An 18,025-nucleotide genomic window follows, 5' to 3' on the forward strand; every position below is an offset into this window, starting at 1 on the left:
CAATCACATTTAATAGCTAATAGTGATTTTTTTTTTTCATTGATATAAAGGTCTGAGTAGTGCAGTAATACAGTATTCTTAATAGGACTGCAACTCATGATTATTATCATCATTGAATTTGAAATTTTTGATTAAATATAAAAAATCGTGAACAATACCCACCACAACAGCCTTGAGTTCAAGGTGATTAAATGTCTTGTGTTGTCCTACCAAAACCCCCAAACCCAGAAATATTCAATTTACTAAAATGCAAGACCAAGAAAATGAGCAAATTCTCTCAGCTTAGATCTAGTGAATGTTTGGTATTTTTGAAAAATGACTAGTGATTATAATTGATGATCAGAGATAGTTGCTGATTAATTTTCGACTAATTGAGTAGTCAACTAATTGTTACAGCTCTTTTTGGACTGTGTATAGCATCGGTTGACTCAAGGTGTCTGGTGTCAGTGTTACATGACATAATGGTTCCACTCCTTATAAGTAAATGCACCCTATGATCAACATTTTGTGATAAACATAGCTCAATCAATTAAATACAGATGCATTTCTGCTTAGATGGCTGTTCTCAGCTGGGCCTTGTTAATGTTCATGAAAGCATCATGGTTTTAAAGCTGTTTAACCAGCCTTTTCTACGAGCACACTGGGACAAGGAAGTACCCATGAGCACACACCCAATGAGCAAAAATCCTCCAGGTCTCCTGCACTGTAGAGTGTGATTCAGAATGAAATGTGAATTAGGAACGCCTGTCACTGGTCCCTTTTTAGTGACTCAGTGAGATTATGTCTGCATGGCTGCCCTGGCTGCAGATAAAGCACGTCTGGGATGAAAGTAGGCGGTCTTTGCATGCATGCGCACCAAGGTGACCAGCCATGCCAGTGAGGTATTAAGGCCTTAAAGCTTTGTTGTTTTGTTTTTGATGTGGTTTAACAGTCAGGTAGCAAGCAACCAAGAAGCAGAAGCAAAATGCTGGACAAAAACAGGAGGCCCTTTTAGAAATATCTTTCTACCACTCAGAGGTATAAAATCGGCAGCAGAATACTGATTCTGAAAGGATCACCATTATGTTTTACATTCACCCTATCTAAAATTTTCATCTTTATCAGGTCTGACACAAACACACACTCACAAACACCCGAAAGGTTGCAGACTCCCACACTGATATTTGATTTTTCACCAGACAGACAGAGCAGTCAGTGTGTTTGTAGAACTGACCCTACAACAGCTCTTTCATCAGGCTGCCAATAGGGTAGCAAGTTCAGGTCACCACTCCCAGCTCTGCTGACTGCAAGCTCATATTGGTAATGCTTTAAAATACATAAATCTAATGAGTAAATTAACTTTTATCTCAGTTCCCCTTAGAGTATATTAAAGTTACAACAGCTAAAGGTCATTTACCTACATACTGCATCTTCTAATGTTTCAGTAAACCAAAATCTTTTGTTGATAATGAAACAGTTGCTCATGGTGTAATGTGTGGAGTGCTGATGTTATAGGAAGTTGATGTTAACAAGCAGAGTTAACAACTCACTCTCTGCATGGAAGGGTTAGCTTAGCTTCTTACTTCTTACACCATTATTAGATTAGATTTTTTATTTTTATTTTGTAAAGGGACAGACATCTTAAATCATTACTAACTGTACAGTAAAAAGGTCTTCAGTGTTCATAGAGAGTGAATGTAAAACCAGGACTTCCAGGTTCTGTTCCAGAAGCTAAGAAAAAAGCATTAAAAATCCTGTCACACTTGTAACTACGATAGTAATAACTAAAGAGCTTCTCAACAGTATGTTCTGTGGCTCAATTCATATGTTAGATAAGGACAGTATTTATTTATTTATTTTTTTTTGAAAGTGATATCATTGTTTATTTACATTTGTTGTTTTCTTTAGTGAACACCATTTCACATGTGGTATATTTGGGAGCTTAAGGTTAGTGTGACAGAAAAGACAAGTCATTGCGAGAGTTGAGGGGCTGCGGCTGGCTCAGAAATGTCCGCAACAACAGCAGGACAGAGAGGACTGAGCACTGTCGTTTGTTTTACACAGCAGGGAGAAAGTTGAAAAATGAATTCAGAGGAGAGGGTTGGAGAGTTTTAGGGATATGGACAAAATCGAGCTATGGTAATGTAAATACCTGTGCTGCTGTACTTGTGTGGTTTTCATGGAAGCTGTAGTTTCTTTCTGTGACCACAAATTAAAAGTTGTTGAGAAAGACAGACGAAAGAAGTGCTGAATTAGATATACAGTTACAGCAGCTATGGAACAGAGGTAGCCTGAATGTGACGTCATGACTGTATGATCCAGTAGAGCGCTTTAGTATTTGATAGTGCATCTCCTAGCAGTGCTGATTCTCAAATGTCAGTCAGCTGCTGTCATGGGAAATAGACCTACCCACCCAGAGGCTTGAAGCCTCATAGTGTTTCTACAAATATTTCCCTGACTTGTTTTATGCACAATAGCTGTTTATGCACAATAACAATTCCAGCATGACTTTTAAAGAGATACATCATCTGGTCTAACCTCTAGAGTATATTTTCCTAATTGAGGAATGATGTAATGACATAATGGTGCAGTGTCTATCGCCAGCAATTGTGACAGGGACAACAGCCGCAAAGAATCCCTGACTAAACATTTAGAAAATGCGTGGAATCCAGATAGGCGCCTGAGATACCAGGCCTGCTGGAGAGAGAGGGGGAGAGACAGGCGATAGGATTTGTTGAGAAGGGTGAGACAAAAGGGGACGCAGAGCCAGCTCCACTTAGCATGTTATGAGTCAAAGGTTCGCCAAGGGTCATGAGCAGCAAACTCAGTCATGAATAAAACAAATGTTCTCAGATCCTGCCAAACTCACATATATCTAGCAATAAGTTCCTTTGGGAATAGATGGGGGTTTCTTTAGGCTTATTCTGTGCTTTTGAGAAGACACACTGCATGTTTCATAACCATAAAACTTATTAAACTGGAGGATGGGGAGACAGCAGACCAGATTTTCCACCCTCAGTCCAGGCTTATTAGTAATAATACTCTGGTTCACTATCATTGGTCTGGATATGGCACTTTTTTCATGGTCAACACTGTAATTCAATAATACAGCAGAAAATCAGGCTTGATGCTTCCCAGAGCTCTCTGAATCATAAAATGAGACTGAAGTGATTTTGCTGAACATGTTCTTATTCAAAAAAAAAAAAAAAAAGCTGAGAAGCATCTCTGGCCTCAGAGGGGGACAGAGACGAGCACAAGTGTTGTTAGACCACAGACAGTGTGACAAGCTGATTAAAATGCCCGCAGACTGGGAGAGCTGGACCTCCACTCTCTATTCACTCAGACCAGGCACGTCGTCACGACAACGGAGGACGACAAAGGGCTTTCTCAGGCTATTGAGTGCTGTGAAAGAGCAGGCAGCCGTGTGTGTGTGTGTGTGTGTGTGTGTGTGTGTGTGTGTGAGAGAGAGAGAGAGAGGGAGACTTGGACTGGATATGTGGTTGTACAAGCCGTAGGTGGTAATGTATGCAGACCATCCACAAACAAATGAATACGCATGCACGTCCCACCACCACCTCCTTAGCATTCTGCCACACAATGACCATACCAGCGCGTCCTCGATGACGTGATGCTTCATTCGAGCATATGGCCAGTCTGCAATTCAATCTGCAAACTAGCCACAGACAAGCCTATTTAAGCCTGCTTTGTCTTTTTGTAAATAGAATACAAATGCCTTGGTCCGTTCATTTTACTGGTAATTTTTCCTCTTTCCTGTGGTAGTTCTGAAAATGATCAGGATAGATTCACTGTAGTTGATAGTGACTTTAAACTGTCCAAATACTGTCCGACCTATGAGTGGAATTAAAATTAGTTTCTTTTACATTAGAAGTAAGTAACTGTTCACCTCAGTGGTGGTTCTGGTATACTTCACACTTTAGCATGATTTTTGTACATTGCTTTGGTCAGTTTCCGATTAGTTGATATTCATTTCAGGTGTGCTCATGTTTACAGAAGTTATTCAACAGTTAAAGTAAATACTATGTGCATATTTGCTGTTTGAGAATTAGATGACAGTTAGATGAGAAGATCTATATCACTCTAACATCTGTACATGCCTTTAGTACAAGCTGGTACTGTAGGAAGCACAGGCTACTGTGCTTTCAGGTATTTTGTAAGAATACATTCTTTATAGTTGCATTATTTTTTGCTTTGTCATTCATCCTTGTTTTTTCTCACGTTGTCATTCTCGGTGTGGCCTACTGGCTGGCTCTCCTGTGGGAGGCCATTGAGCTGAGGTCTGTAATTGTGGCAGGATTTGTTGGCTGCTGTCCGACCTGTTGTGGTCCAACCCTGTCAGCAGAGGCTCTTTCTAAGGATCTGACCACCGGCCACTTAACACACACACACACAAGATAATGAAAGCACACAACCAGCACCCGCTCACAAAAGCACATGCATTTCTGCATCTTAATTTAACTATATGGTCTTATTTTAGTTTTGGTTCACAATGTACTATTTGAGGTAGGTTGGGTTGTGACGACCATTTATTCCCAACAAACTATATTCAAACATGCACTTTTAGATTTATAACAGACATGCTTTTTAAGTGGCCATATTTTAGTGCACTGCAGAGCCACTTGGGTCCCATAGCCGTTTGCCTGTCCCTGGTTAAAATGTTAAATTAAGCCTCAGCTGCTATTGTCAATCATTCTCTCTCATTCTATCTCTCTCTCTCTCTCTCTCTTCCCCTCCCTCTCTCATTTGCTCTCTCTCTCTCTCTCTCCATCTCATTAAGCCCATCTACCCCCTGCTTCTGCTTCCTCCTGACAGCTCTTTGATCCTTCTGCCTGTTGAATGTTGAACTGAAGAATTACAGCACCATCAGTTCCAGTCTGTCATATTTCCATGACAGCACCAGTCTCTCCTTTCTCCCACCCCGTCAAGGTCAGAAGGTCAAAGGCTATGTGGTCATATGCTTGGAGAAACCAGTTGCACCTTATAATGAAATTCACAGTCTGCTCTCCTTGTAGACTGCCATCCATACTAAAAATAAGTTAAAAATTCTGATATATATATATATATATATATATTACACATCTATATTATAGTGCAATATGAATTCAGAATTTATATATATGTGCCACATTTTAAAAAATATAGAAATATAGTATTATGGAATTAATATAGTCATATGAAACAGAGCAAAATACATAAAAGACCCAATAAATAGACCCTACAAATAGCATTTGTTTACCTAAGCTTGATAGCTTTTTTACTTAGACCTTGTTGTTGCTCTAGCTAACAGGATCTAGGTGGCTAAATTTGCTAACAGTAGCTAAGCTTGCTAAAAGAAGGAAAGGACATATGATTGGCTACAAGGTGTGGGGGTGTCATTGGGTGTCAATTCCACAATGAAATAACTGTTGAAACAAGGTATTTTGAAATATAAGCATCTATGATTTAAAAAAAAAAAGAACCCCAGTAAAATCATTAATTAACATTTCATAGTAGCAAGTTGAATTTTGATAATTTCTTAGATTGTGTCACAATTTATCAGTCTGCTTAGCACTCATGTAGATATGTGTGTAGGGCTGTATTTATTTCTAATTATTATTAGTGTGAAAGTGAGCCAGCATGAACAATACAGGTAAATACAGAAGCAGATAAATGGAATTCAGCCATCATTCATTTTATTATTTATACCCATACCTTTCCCTTCATGACATGTCAAAATGTCTCCACTGATTTTTTTATTATTATTATTTAATGATCTTAAGTGGTGATGCATTTTGTAAAAACGAGCTGGTTTGTTGAATGATGGTCATATATAGATTAGAGATCATGAAGCATCATCAGGAACAGCAGATTACAGCAGCCCATTGGGTCGTGCGTGTCATTTTGTACCAAGCAGCTAGGCTAACACCTGCTTTTCCCAGGGAGAGCGTTACTGTCTCCAGGGTGAAAGGATCCTGTCATAAAACGGGCTAAGTGAGTGTGTGTGGGTGGGTGCACATGAAAAAGTGTGTTGTGTCTCAGCACTCATGTAGATATGTGTGTAGACTCTTTTTCCAAGGGAAGTGGCTTTTATCCTGTGTCCGTTCAGTGCAGCCACTTGGTCGGCGAGCTGTGAAAGGGACACTATTCCCTCCAGCAGCAGACAGAGAGCCCCTTCAGCACACCGGAGGGACCGAGAGAGAGACCCTCTGTGTCTGCATGTGAACTGAGGGGAGAGAGACGGCCATTGACCCTAAAGAAGGCGACGGAAATGGAGAGGGGCCAAGCATGTGTACATCTGCCTCTCATAATATTAGCACTTTCACTGATCTACTGATCTAAGCATGAACATACAACCAGCAACTACACTATATGTTGATGTACTTACTGGATGTAAATGTGGATTGTAAGGGACATGAAGAGTGTGATCACACCCCCAGTTTGAAGTGAACTTGGTAACACATTTGTGTGTCTTAAGTTCAAACCGACAGTGACAGTTAGGTTCACACGCACAGTATCTTTTTTTTTTTTTTTTATTGGAGTTTTGTTCACCTGTCCTCATAGCTGAGTATGATGGACTTGTCTGTTCTCTTCTCTGGTTTTCGCACCACATGAAAAGTAGCTCAACATTAGCATTAGTGCAGACTTCATTTTGTTGTGCTTTCTGTTCCTCATCCTTTAGGGCTTGTTGAGAACAGACGTTTTTACAGCAAATTATGGAGCCTAATCAGTTTATTTCAGATGAATCACAGTGATCTGGAGTTGAAGTAAATTCTCTTATTGCTTTTAACTTAAACAAGCTATGCCACTGACCACATGTAATCAGTCTAGACAGTACTAACCTTTCAGCAACCAGCTTCCTTTTGTGTAATTAATTTTCAAAACTCAGCACAATCAATGCAGGACCCAGAAGCTGACACCAAAGCTGGATTTATGCTTGGTGAAAGCCAATAACAGAAGTCCAGTCCTTAGATATCTACAGCATAGATTTTGATTTATAGTTGAGCTACAAAATTCACACACTGATGGCACCGCAGCATTATTGGACTAGACAGATGTATCCTATGTGATCAGTAATGGTGTATTTACATTATTTCATTTACTTTGTGATGTAGGGCGATGGTGGGATATGCACGTATTTATAGAACTGGAGTTACATTTAGGTAACTTCTGTTTTTGAACAGGAGAATTCTGCCATACCATTGCCATGTTTACATTATTTTATTCATTGTAACAGAGAGTGGTGATTGTGGTGGGCAGAAGGTTTGCAGTGGAGCTGTCTTTGCTTGCACAACAAACACTGCACTTTCCTGCTGAGCACAAGAATTGGATTTCAGGTTTCAATGACATTGTTCGCAACGTAACTCAACCCAAACAAACACTTGTCCCAACTCTTTCCACTCACTACTTTTAAATCAGTTACAAGTGTTTCCTGGCAAATGCATGTGTCTGTTCTTTATCTCTTCAATGGTATCCTGTGTGTTGTCATTGAAGGCCTCTGTGATCTCAAACAGACCCTGTGCTGCTCTCGCTACTGTACTCTCTGGATGTGATCCACAGATGCTTAGTGTTGCAGAGTGTGGGGCCTCAGGGCGAGGCGCCAACCGACCCACCAGAACATAACAATGCAAGACAGCGCTCCGTGGCTCCAGGCCCAATGTCCCCCACTGTCCCTGTGCTGCTGACCCCACATATTTTATGAGGTCTTAGGCGTTCAGTGGGCTGTCATGGCTCATTAGGAGCTTTAGAAATGAACTTGCACAGCAGACTTTCCCAGTGATTAATTAACATGGACAGAGAGAGAACGTGAGACAGATAGGAATGGTTAGGGCAAAAGTTCATTGATGGGACCACATTCTGAGTAGTTTATAGAAGTTAATAAATACACTTGGTGGCCTAGAGACACTGGTGATGGGGATGGGTAAGTCCCCCTGCCTTCAGCAGCTAAATGACAGTTATAATACTGGGTTTAAATGCAAACGTGTAGTCATACTCCTGTTTTAGAGGCTTTTCCACCCCGACAGGATTGAAATTCTGAGGAAATCACTCCTGTGTTTATGTGAATATGTGAATATTTAGTCCATAGTTGCTTTGTGACCATCATCTGCCCTCTCCAGTTCAGCTGACAGTCTAATGGGCTGCTAGAGGTTATTTATAGTTTGTTGGACTGCACCCCATGGCCGAACATGCTGCATACCAGACACAACTGATGAACTGTGGAGATTGTTGGTGAATAGCATGGGAGAAACCACCCCTCTGCTCCTGTAAAGCGTGGCAGTGGTGTTTGTTTTACTACCAAATGCTTCCACATTAAGAGGAGAAGTAGATGTTGTTGTTTTCAGTCAGATGTAGTGAATAAAGATGAACCTCTAGGATCCAGACTTTAATAAGAAAGTGAATGATTTTGCTCTTCTTCAGTTCAAGTAAGCTTGCTGATCTATGCTACTGAAAATCAGCAAATTTTCTTCAAGACTCCCTCACTATTAAAGAGCAATCTAAGTTAAAGAGTGGTTGTTTAGTTGATTGATGAAGTGAAAATGTTTCATAGCCTTTAAAGGTCTTAGATGTCAAGAGAAATATTCCAGATTGAACTTCCCCTCTTCTTTTACATCAACCACAGCTGTATTTCTCGTGTCTGTGTTCCTCCCCCTCCATCTCCACTTTGTTCCATACCACAGTCATCCAGTCTGATCTCATGGTAGCTCTCAGGAAGCCATCATTGCTGGTTGGTAAGAGGAAGTTCCCATGGTGATGGGGTCACTGAGGGCTATAAATATGTTGACCGCAGCATGGTGGCCGGTCAAAGAGCAGGTGAGGACGCCAGCTCAGAGAAGCAGTGAGAATTTGTCTAGAATTGTTCCCAGGCTCCCGTTTACAGAGGCAGGGCTATATCCAGCTTTACAAGTTATTAGCTTCACTGCTTGACCCAGTAATTGTTTTTAGTTGTATTGAATCTACTGGAATGAAAGTAGATTTGCTTTACAAAGTGTGAAATTATGTCATTACATCTAGCTGTAAAACAAAAATAAACCCCCTCTAGTCTCAGAGTAGTTGTTGTCAGTGGTATCATTTGTGATATAAAACACATCCTTCCTCATTGTAACACACTCAGGCTTTTACTGCTACAGGCTTACTCGCTTTGGTATGACCAGTAACTTATGGTGGTTAATGTTAGCTAATGTTTGCAAGTTGTCAAGCTATTGTTAGCAGACATTATACCATCACTTTGCTGACTTTTGGATTCTTCTCTACTTGTGCAATATTCTATATTTAGCCTGCTCTATGACAGATAAGACTAAAGCCATATTCACATTATTGTGGAAAACAGCTTTTGCATTCGCTTCACCTTTATTGTGTATGTGGTGCATTTGCAACGGCTCTGTGTGGATGTTGATGGTGCGCTTATTGAGCAGGAGTGTGCCAAAAGTACATGTTTGATGAGCTTTGACCTGAGCTCCTAACCTTTGTGGGCAAAACCAATCACTGACCACTGCCTGAACTGGAAGATAAACAAAACAATGAATTACTTCTGTTTCTGAATTTGGCCTCATTTCAAGACCACATCACCATTTAGCACAGCACCAACAGGATTTTTACATAACAACATGGAACATGCAGCGCCACCAAATGGTTAACTAAGGCACTGTTGTTGCCTAAACCTAACCACAAAGAGGACTCAGGCTACTCAGCTGCCATATAATATGTCATTGGAGGTCAGTTGTTTATGAAAATTGGACAGTTTCTTAATAAACTAGCAGGAGAGCTAATAGTGCTCTGGCGAGGACTTGATTCCCTGCCATTAGTGGCAGAGCTGGTAGCATCCTCACAGTGTGTGTTTAAAAAATGTTTTAGTTTGGCCATGTTTTAGAGGAACAACACTTATTGGAAAGCTTTTATTGCACTTAATGCAATGAAGTTGGCAACCTGTAAATGGAGACTGGAGACAATGGATGTCTGTGCAAAATTTCATGGCAAACCAACAAATAGTTGTTGAAATATGTGGCTGTGGACCAAAGGGTGGACCAGACAGATCAACTGAGCAACCATCCCTCAAGACCCATGCTGCTAACGCAGCTTAAAAGAACTTGTATCTGAGAGCTTGAGCAGATTTGACTCAATAAAACATGAGGCACAAAGAATTGGTTTGTTTTATATATATATTTCATAAAGACTATTTCTCCCCTGTCTCAAAGGACTGAGTGAATTTTCAGCCCTGTTTAACAGACTGTGTAATGGCCAGCCCTCCTCCTGTTCACACACACACAGCCAGACACACACTCGACAAACCCTCTGACAGTGGGCGTGGAGGTTATTACTTATTATACTTCTTATTCTGCTCATGAATAAGTAAAGAGGAGGCCTGAGACACACTCACCCACTTACCAGACACATACTAAGACACATGCACCTGCTCCTGGATGGCCCCTGGTTATGTTCACACACATGCACATTCACACCCACACACACACACACAGATTCCCGGTCTCCTCCCTTTCAAGTCCCCGCTTGTCTTTGTCCTGATTGCAACACCAGGGGGTAGACAGTTAGGTGAGATGGCACTGAATGTCTAATGTATTAGCAATCTATTCACACTGCAAAGTAATAGTGCACAATATTGTATTTTTTCCACTAAATATCACACTCTTAAACATTTTCTTTCTCTGCAGGGCTTAGGGGCATTAATAAACTCACTAGGGCTCAATTTCAGTAAAAATAATATGTATTTCATTCTGTGTAGAGCTCTTGCATATCCCCAGTTTAAACTTGCTCCGAGACACTATGGTAGGAGTTACTTATTTATTTTTATGTGACCTTTGCCAGTGAGGTCAGTGAAAGGTCTGAGGAACCTCTTCAATAATTTAAGAGGTTTTATCTCTAATGTGAAGGCTCTCAGTGTCCACAAACCACTCTCCTCAGAGGTGTTGAGTGAAGGCGATGGAAATGGGAAATGAGAGTTGTTGTTTTGAATGCTGCAGCTGTAACAGATACTGTGGCTGCTGGTGTTTTTAATCCAATGAAAACATGCTAGTGTGTGCGTGTGTGTAATCATATACTTGATGTTGTGACATTTTGATGAATAATGTGAGAAGAGGGTCACCATGAATCTTGCTTCTGTCTGACTCTGAGTCATGTCTCAGTCTGTATTTTTGTCTCTGTTTTGTTCACAGATTAATAATCATTCACAGACGCAGACGAAAGGAATGGGGTATGATTCCAGGTGATAAGGAGGGGGAAGTCTTCAGCTTAACAAAGGACATAGATGGTAAGATGCTATCCCCAGAAGTTTATTTGGACCTTGAAAACTGTATTTAAAGATAAGGCAGACATACTGTTTTTGTCAATAAATCCCATTAAAAGTTCAATCAACAGTGTGTTAGTCTGTCTCTCAGTACTTTCCAATTTCCTAAACGCTCAGACCCAAACCCATTGGTTCCCTCAATGGACAAAGGGTTGTGGAAAATAAGTCTCGAATATACACCTGTATTAAAAAAAAAAGTACATAGTTTTCTAAAACATATAGGCAGTGTAGTTTTGAGTAGACATGCAAATAAGAATAAATTGCATTTGTTGATAATGTATTTGCTAGCATAGCTTTAGGACTGTGTACGAGGGATTTACTCAAAATGTCGCCCAATACAGCAGCATGGCTCATTAAAGTGTTTTAATGGTTTTTAGACAACAATGGAGCTCTGTAGCACAGAGGAATAAGGCATATCAGGCTTTGGCTACACATGTAGTACTTGCTAGTATTCATTGATGGTTTTGGTATTTTCATGGGATTTGTTGACATAAGAAAAGTCAAGAATATCAAGAATTATCCTTAAATATATTCTGTCAAGGTTGAACTGAATGTCAATCATGTGTGTGTGTGTGGGTGTGTGCTCAGTTCAACACAGTAGTAAGAGCTAGCAAGGAAAAGAGTTTTCCTGCTAGCTTTAATTCTTAAGAGCTTCTTGCTACATCTTAACATTTTTCTCAGCCTAAACCTAAGCTTTTTAAAACTCTTTAACTTGCACTATACTCAGCTACATGGAAGCGGGTTTTAGCCTTATTAAATGTTGATGTTTAACCTCCAACATCTGTCAGTGCAGGCCTGTAACCCTGCCCTGTTTTTCCCTTCAGAATATTTGCCATGCTACATGGGAAGGCTCTGAACTCCACCCTGCTCTTGCTCCTCATCCCCATCATCTTTGCTTCTGCCCATAGTCGCTCTTACCCCTGTTTTTCCCGTAATGACACTGAATTCCAGCACCTGGTGCTCCACCCGGACCCCTCAGTGGGGACGGTGTACGTGGGTGCCAGGGACCACCTCTTCCAGCTGGACGGATTAGATGGACTCCGACTGGAACAAGAGGAGAGGACAGGTCCAGTTAGCGATAGCAAAGACTGCCTTCCCCCGGTCACGGAGCTCAACTGTCCCCAGGCCAGGAAAACCAGTAATCACAACAAATTACTGCTGGTAGATCCAAAGGCGCTGGAGTTGATCACTTGTGGCAGTGTCCACCAGGGCACCTGCCAGAAACGCAACCTGTCATCGATTAAAAATATTCTCTTCTCCACCGAGAGGCCTGTGGATACACAGTATGTTGCAGCCAATGATCCATCAGTGTCAACTGTGGGACTGGTGGTGGGGCCTCGTGGTGGGGAGAGGACAGTAATGTATGTGGGTAGGGGCTATACCGCCAGCCACCCACCCATCTCTACCCGCCACCTTTCATCAGAACCCATCTTTTCCTACGAGGAGACAGCTAAGCTGGCTGTAGCTGGGCGTCTGTCGGAGTACGACCACCATTTTGTGACAGCGTTCACACGCCGCACGTATGTGTACTTCTTGTTTTACCGCCGTGACATCAAGTCGGCATCGAGAGAGTACCGAACCTATGCCGCACGAGTGTGCCTGGATGACACCTCCTACTATTCCTACGTGGAAGTTCCTCTTGTCTGCCGATCTCCCACTTCTCCTTCAAGGACATACAACCTGCTCCAGGCAGCCCAGGTACTGTGGGTTTATACGTGTTTATCATGTAGGTAAAAACAACTCAAAATAGTTGGATAGTTGAATTTCTTTGTCGTGAGAGAGCTTTACTTTCAAGTCTTGCTGTCAGAAATGGATTTACATCAATGTTCCACTGATACTGGCTTTGTTTAGCTTTCCCAAGTTTTTCCCATGCTTTTGTTGCAACAGGTGGGACAAGGTGCAGGCCGGGAAGGCAAGGATCTGCTGGGTGTCTTCTCCACCCACATCAGCTCCACAAACAGCAATCCCTTGGATGCCTCAGCTCTGTGCGTTTACCCTCTGGACGAGCTTGACAGGCACATTGACTCCACCCGTGACCTCTGCTACACCCAGGATGGAAGAGTGGAGGGAAAAGGAGAGGTGGCCTACATAGAGTATGAGGTCAAGTCAAGCTGTGCCAACCTGCCCCCGGTAAAGACACAAGAGAGGAAGGGTTTGGGGATTTTTAAACAGTCATCTCTGTCAATAACATGCTCATACAAGACTCTCAAATTGCTGTTTCTCTCTGGTCCTCTTAGAATTGCATGCTACAGTGTTTTCTGCTTTGTGTGCTTGTTACATTATGCATAATTGCCTTATGGTACACACATTAGGGCTATACATCATTATGAATTATTTCCTGCTGTCTTCCTGTACCTTGAACTTATTGACTCAGTCAGCTTCAGTGTTCCGAGAAAGACAAAACAGAGAGAATATACAACCATGTAACAAAGGTTGACTTCACTGGCAAAATTAAGCCAAGAAACAGGAAGAAATAGTGGCTATAGATAATGGATGGTTGGAAGTCTTGTAATGAGGCCTTTGTTGAAAAGCCCAGTGCTTACAGATGCCCCCAGGAGTAGTTTTGCCCAGCTGCAGCCCTCCAGTGACCCCCCACCCCAACCACCCCCCCACCCTGATGCAGCCACTCAGGTCCTGTCAGCCCTCAGAACTATTTAATGGGATCGTTAGGGATCAATAAACCAAACTAACCCTGAATCAGCTGTGCTGCTGCTTAATGAGCACTGACAAGGAAGGATTGGAGTTCTTTTGAAAACCACTGACATAAGAGGACAGAGAGTGAGAGAGGAAGGAGGGAGACATAAAGACATGGGAATAGAAAGATTGTAGCACAGAGAGTAACAGAGGGAAAGAACCTAGAGAAAGAATATGCTGAAAAAAACTGAGAGATGATTGAAGGAAGAGAGGACAGGAAAGATGTATTAGATCAAAGTCCCCCACCCATCTTTTTTTTTTAATAAACAAACCATAAGTAGACTAAAACAAGATGTCCCATTCTACTTCCTCCTTCATGGCCAATTATCTATAGCCAGAGCTCCAAGACTTACTGGAAAGCAGGATTTAGAAGGCTTGGTTTGCCAAACCAAAGGAGTGAGTTGGCTGTCTCTGAATGAGTCTACTTTAACCTATGGTGCAATCCTCTTATGATGAATTAAGAGGATTCAGAAGCTCTGAGGCAATAACAGGAAAGAATGGGAGATAAATGGAAGGACAAACCAGCTAACAAAACTCTTTCAAATTTTGTAGAATACCCTGAAGGCATATCCATGCGGCTCTGACCACACCCCTAGTCCAATGGCGAGCCGGGCACCGCTGGAAGCTAAAGCTGTGTGGCACACCTCAGCCGCCCGTCTTACTGCTGTGGCCGTCAGTGTCAGAGACAAACACAGCATCGCTTTCCTGGGAGACTCCAAAGGGACCCTACATAAGGTAGCTAATCCCATTTGCTGTCCTGTATTTATTGTTGTGCCAGTTTCTTTAGGCCCTTTAGCCTGCCCAAGCATGACTTAGGTGCCAGGCAGGGAGACGCCCTGGACAAATCAACAATGCATTTCGGGGATGACAAAGATCTGTGTATCATGGAAATATTTAGACCATTAGACAGTCTCTTATAAAGGTAGTTTCCTAATTTCACATTTTCTGCAACACCCAAGTGTTGGGGCTTACCTAATACTGTCAGTCCTGCCCTTGAGGCTGTTACCATCTGCTCCTTTTAAGAATATCTATGAATCATTTCCCAGGAAAGCAAACACACCTCACACCACATAAAACGTGGACGTTTCTTGTCCAAGTCTATGCTGGTTCCCATATACTTGTGCATCACTCTGTGACTACAGCCTGGAAGATTCCAGTCATTCTGACTTTCCCAGCGTTCCAACATACACAGACCAGCATACCAACATGATCCCATGGTTAATACATTTGCTTTTTGTTCTGTGGACTGCAGTATGTGATTATTGGAGACTTGAACTTGATGCATTTTTTAGCTAATGCTGTCAGATTTTTTTGGAGGACTGCTGGAATGTGTTGCCCAAAATAGATTTGGGATTTGCACCTTGTTTGTTAAGGCCTGAGTACTGCTTTTCGCGGTATTGTCCAAAAACACTATATCTGTATAGATCTGATAGTTATACGTAGAGATTGAGATAAGAGTTATGGAGACATAACTCTGCTGTGAGGTATTCGAGGAGTTGGTTTTGTTTGTGCTGTGCTGTGTGTGTGTATGTGTGTGTTTGATGTATGCATGAAAGACAAAGAGTGTGACATAGAGCCAGACACAGTAATTTTAGGTAGCAGATCAAAGCAGCACTGAATGTAGCCATCTGAAGTAAGCCATTGTAACAGGATTATCGTATCACAGCAGGTTAAATTCCACAGCGTCCAGATACAGGACTGTGTATGTGCATGTGTGTATTTGGGATTGTCGGTCGAAAGGTCTTTACACACTGGAGGAAATTTTTTGTATGATTTTTCAAACAGTTGTTTTTGTTTTTTGTATTACAAGGCAAAAATGCAAAAAAATTTCTGAGCTTTCACACCATGAATAAAGGCATCAGCCAAATCAATCAATCACAAAAAACAGCCAGGGTGTAGCTTTATCACCTGTATATTCACATGCGAGTGTTTCACACTTTTTTTGTTTTGTTTAGGTTTTTGTGCACAAAAAAAGTGTTATGATGAGCAGTGACTACCTGGCGTGTTGTTGTCACTGTGAAGCAACCAGCAGAGACTTCAGAGTCTACTAAAGAAAAAAGACGTGTCAGAACTTGCCTGAGTATCAAACTAATCCAGTGATAACTGTCTGTATATTCATGGGGGCATTGCAAAAGGAACATTCAAAGGACACTATTTGCCAACATGTAAACAAACCTGGGCTAAAAAAAACAGGGCTCAAATAAGAATACCTGTACAGCACACTTGATGAGCTCTGCAGTCCTGATGGTTTTAATTCCTTCTTTCATCATAATGATTACTAATTTGGCCTGTATGTTGATCTTAACATGTTTCCTGTGTTGGATCAGCAAAATGATTTGTTTTCATCTATTTTCACACAAAAGTCAAATTTCAGGCTGAGCTGATTTAAAAAAAAAACTGAGCTGTTCATCTGAAAAGAAAAGATCCACTTCAAATGACAGGAGGACCACTGAGTTCACAGAAACACAGTAGGTAATGGGTGTGCTGGGTGTGAGAAATACACATACTACGGCTCACTGTAATGTAACTGTAACTTCTGTAACTTCTCTTAACTTTAGTTAAACAGTAGAATGCATTTTTGCACAGAGAAAAGTGTATGAATTCTGTTCCCCATCTGTTACATCGAAATTGCTTCTTGAGAGGATCACGTCAAAACCAGTATGGAGAGGAAGAATGTTTACAGTGGCTAGTTTCAATGTTCATAGTTAAAGTAAAACTTAAAAAAAATGCAAAGCTGTATTTCAGTGCACCATCATATTCTCCACAGAATATAACATGCAAAACAACAAATTGCGCTAATGTCTCTAAGTCATCACGCATAACAAAGCATCTTTCCATGCCATTACGTGTTGAGTGCATCCTCTTAATGGGACAACTGATTCTCCATTCTGTTCACAGTGATCAAGTGAGAGCTTTATGGAAAGAGGCATGAAAAACTCTGCTAATCTCATTAACATGAGGTAACATGAGAGTTTGAGGGCCTGGGAATCACTTAAGCCAGAGGTGTCTTCCTGTGGTTCATATTAGATTTGACTGTGTGGTAATCACATTCATGGCCACTTCTGCTGCGATCCTGCACAAGTGTGATTTGATTTGCTTTTGAGTTGTAAGCTGAAGAAGATATTCCTTTTGTGGTATTTTCTTTTTTGTCAGGCCTTCGTTTTAGTCCTGCAGTGGGGAAGGTACCAGTTTTGTCTAAAATTGCCTGTCCATAGATATAAATCCATTGCTAATGATATTAGTTATATATCATATATACCAGAATTTCTGAATCATCTTCTGTTTTTCTGGTTTACTTCCCCAGGTATATCTTGGTCAAGATGGCATGGTGGAGGTATATGCGAACACAACAATCCATCCCAACTCACCAATTAACAGTGATCTTTTATTGGATCAGACTGGAGCGCACATCTATGTCATGACCAGAAATACTGTAAGTCTCAGTCGCACAATTTTGCACAGTTGTAGGTTTGCACAGTTTCTGTAAAGTAAAAGAAATGCAGCATGTAGAATCCAGCAGTCTTAGCAAGTAATCAGGTTTTGTGTGTTTTATACTTAAACTACCAAACAGATGTATAAATGGCCATAGCCTTTTTGTTGAGTCTGCCTATTCAACCACTCACCCAGATGTCCCCATACACGAGACTGAACATGGCTTATCATTCATCGTCAGACAATGTTGTTTGTCAGAGGTTTTCAGGCTTTGATACTTCCTCAAGCTGCGTCTCTCTCACTGAAAAAGAGGATAACAGAATAAGAGGCAAAAAGCATAAAAGAAAACAGAGAGGCCAGCTGGCTGCAAAGGTCAAAGATCACTAACCCCACTGTGATGGGTACAACAGTCAGCAGGAGATGTAGGGTCAGACATAACAATGGTATTGATCAGAGAAAGTGGCCTCCATTGTGTTGGCACACTCCCTATAGAGTGTCTCTGTGTGGGTAGCTGTACATGCTGATAAATGGATTTGGGAAAGTGCTAGTCTATACATTGAATTGCTTGCGTCACCTCTGGACCACAGAATACCTTCATCCAAATGCAGACCAGCCTCAAGTTACACT

General features: G+C 41.4%; 1 protein-coding gene across 1 annotated transcript in view; it reads left to right on the forward strand.

The window, feature by feature from the left end:
• Window positions 1-18,025, forward strand: part of plxnb1a (plexin b1a) — a 61,011-nt gene that overhangs the window by 17,514 nt on the left and 25,472 nt on the right. The window contains exons 2-6 of the mRNA XM_018675331.2: window positions 11,142-11,236; window positions 12,097-12,970; window positions 13,160-13,402; window positions 14,519-14,701; window positions 17,271-17,399. Coding sequence (XP_018530847.1) covers window positions 12,107-12,970; window positions 13,160-13,402; window positions 14,519-14,701; window positions 17,271-17,399 — 1,419 coding nt within the window. The 5' untranslated portion in view covers window positions 11,142-11,236; window positions 12,097-12,106. The remainder of the gene's footprint in view (window positions 1-11,141; window positions 11,237-12,096; window positions 12,971-13,159; window positions 13,403-14,518; window positions 14,702-17,270; window positions 17,400-18,025) is intronic.

Source organism: Lates calcarifer, linkage group LG6 (genome assembly GCF_001640805.2).
Source record: "Lates calcarifer isolate ASB-BC8 linkage group LG6, TLL_Latcal_v3, whole genome shotgun sequence".
Taxonomy (NCBI): domain Eukaryota; kingdom Metazoa; phylum Chordata; class Actinopteri; family Centropomidae; genus Lates; species Lates calcarifer.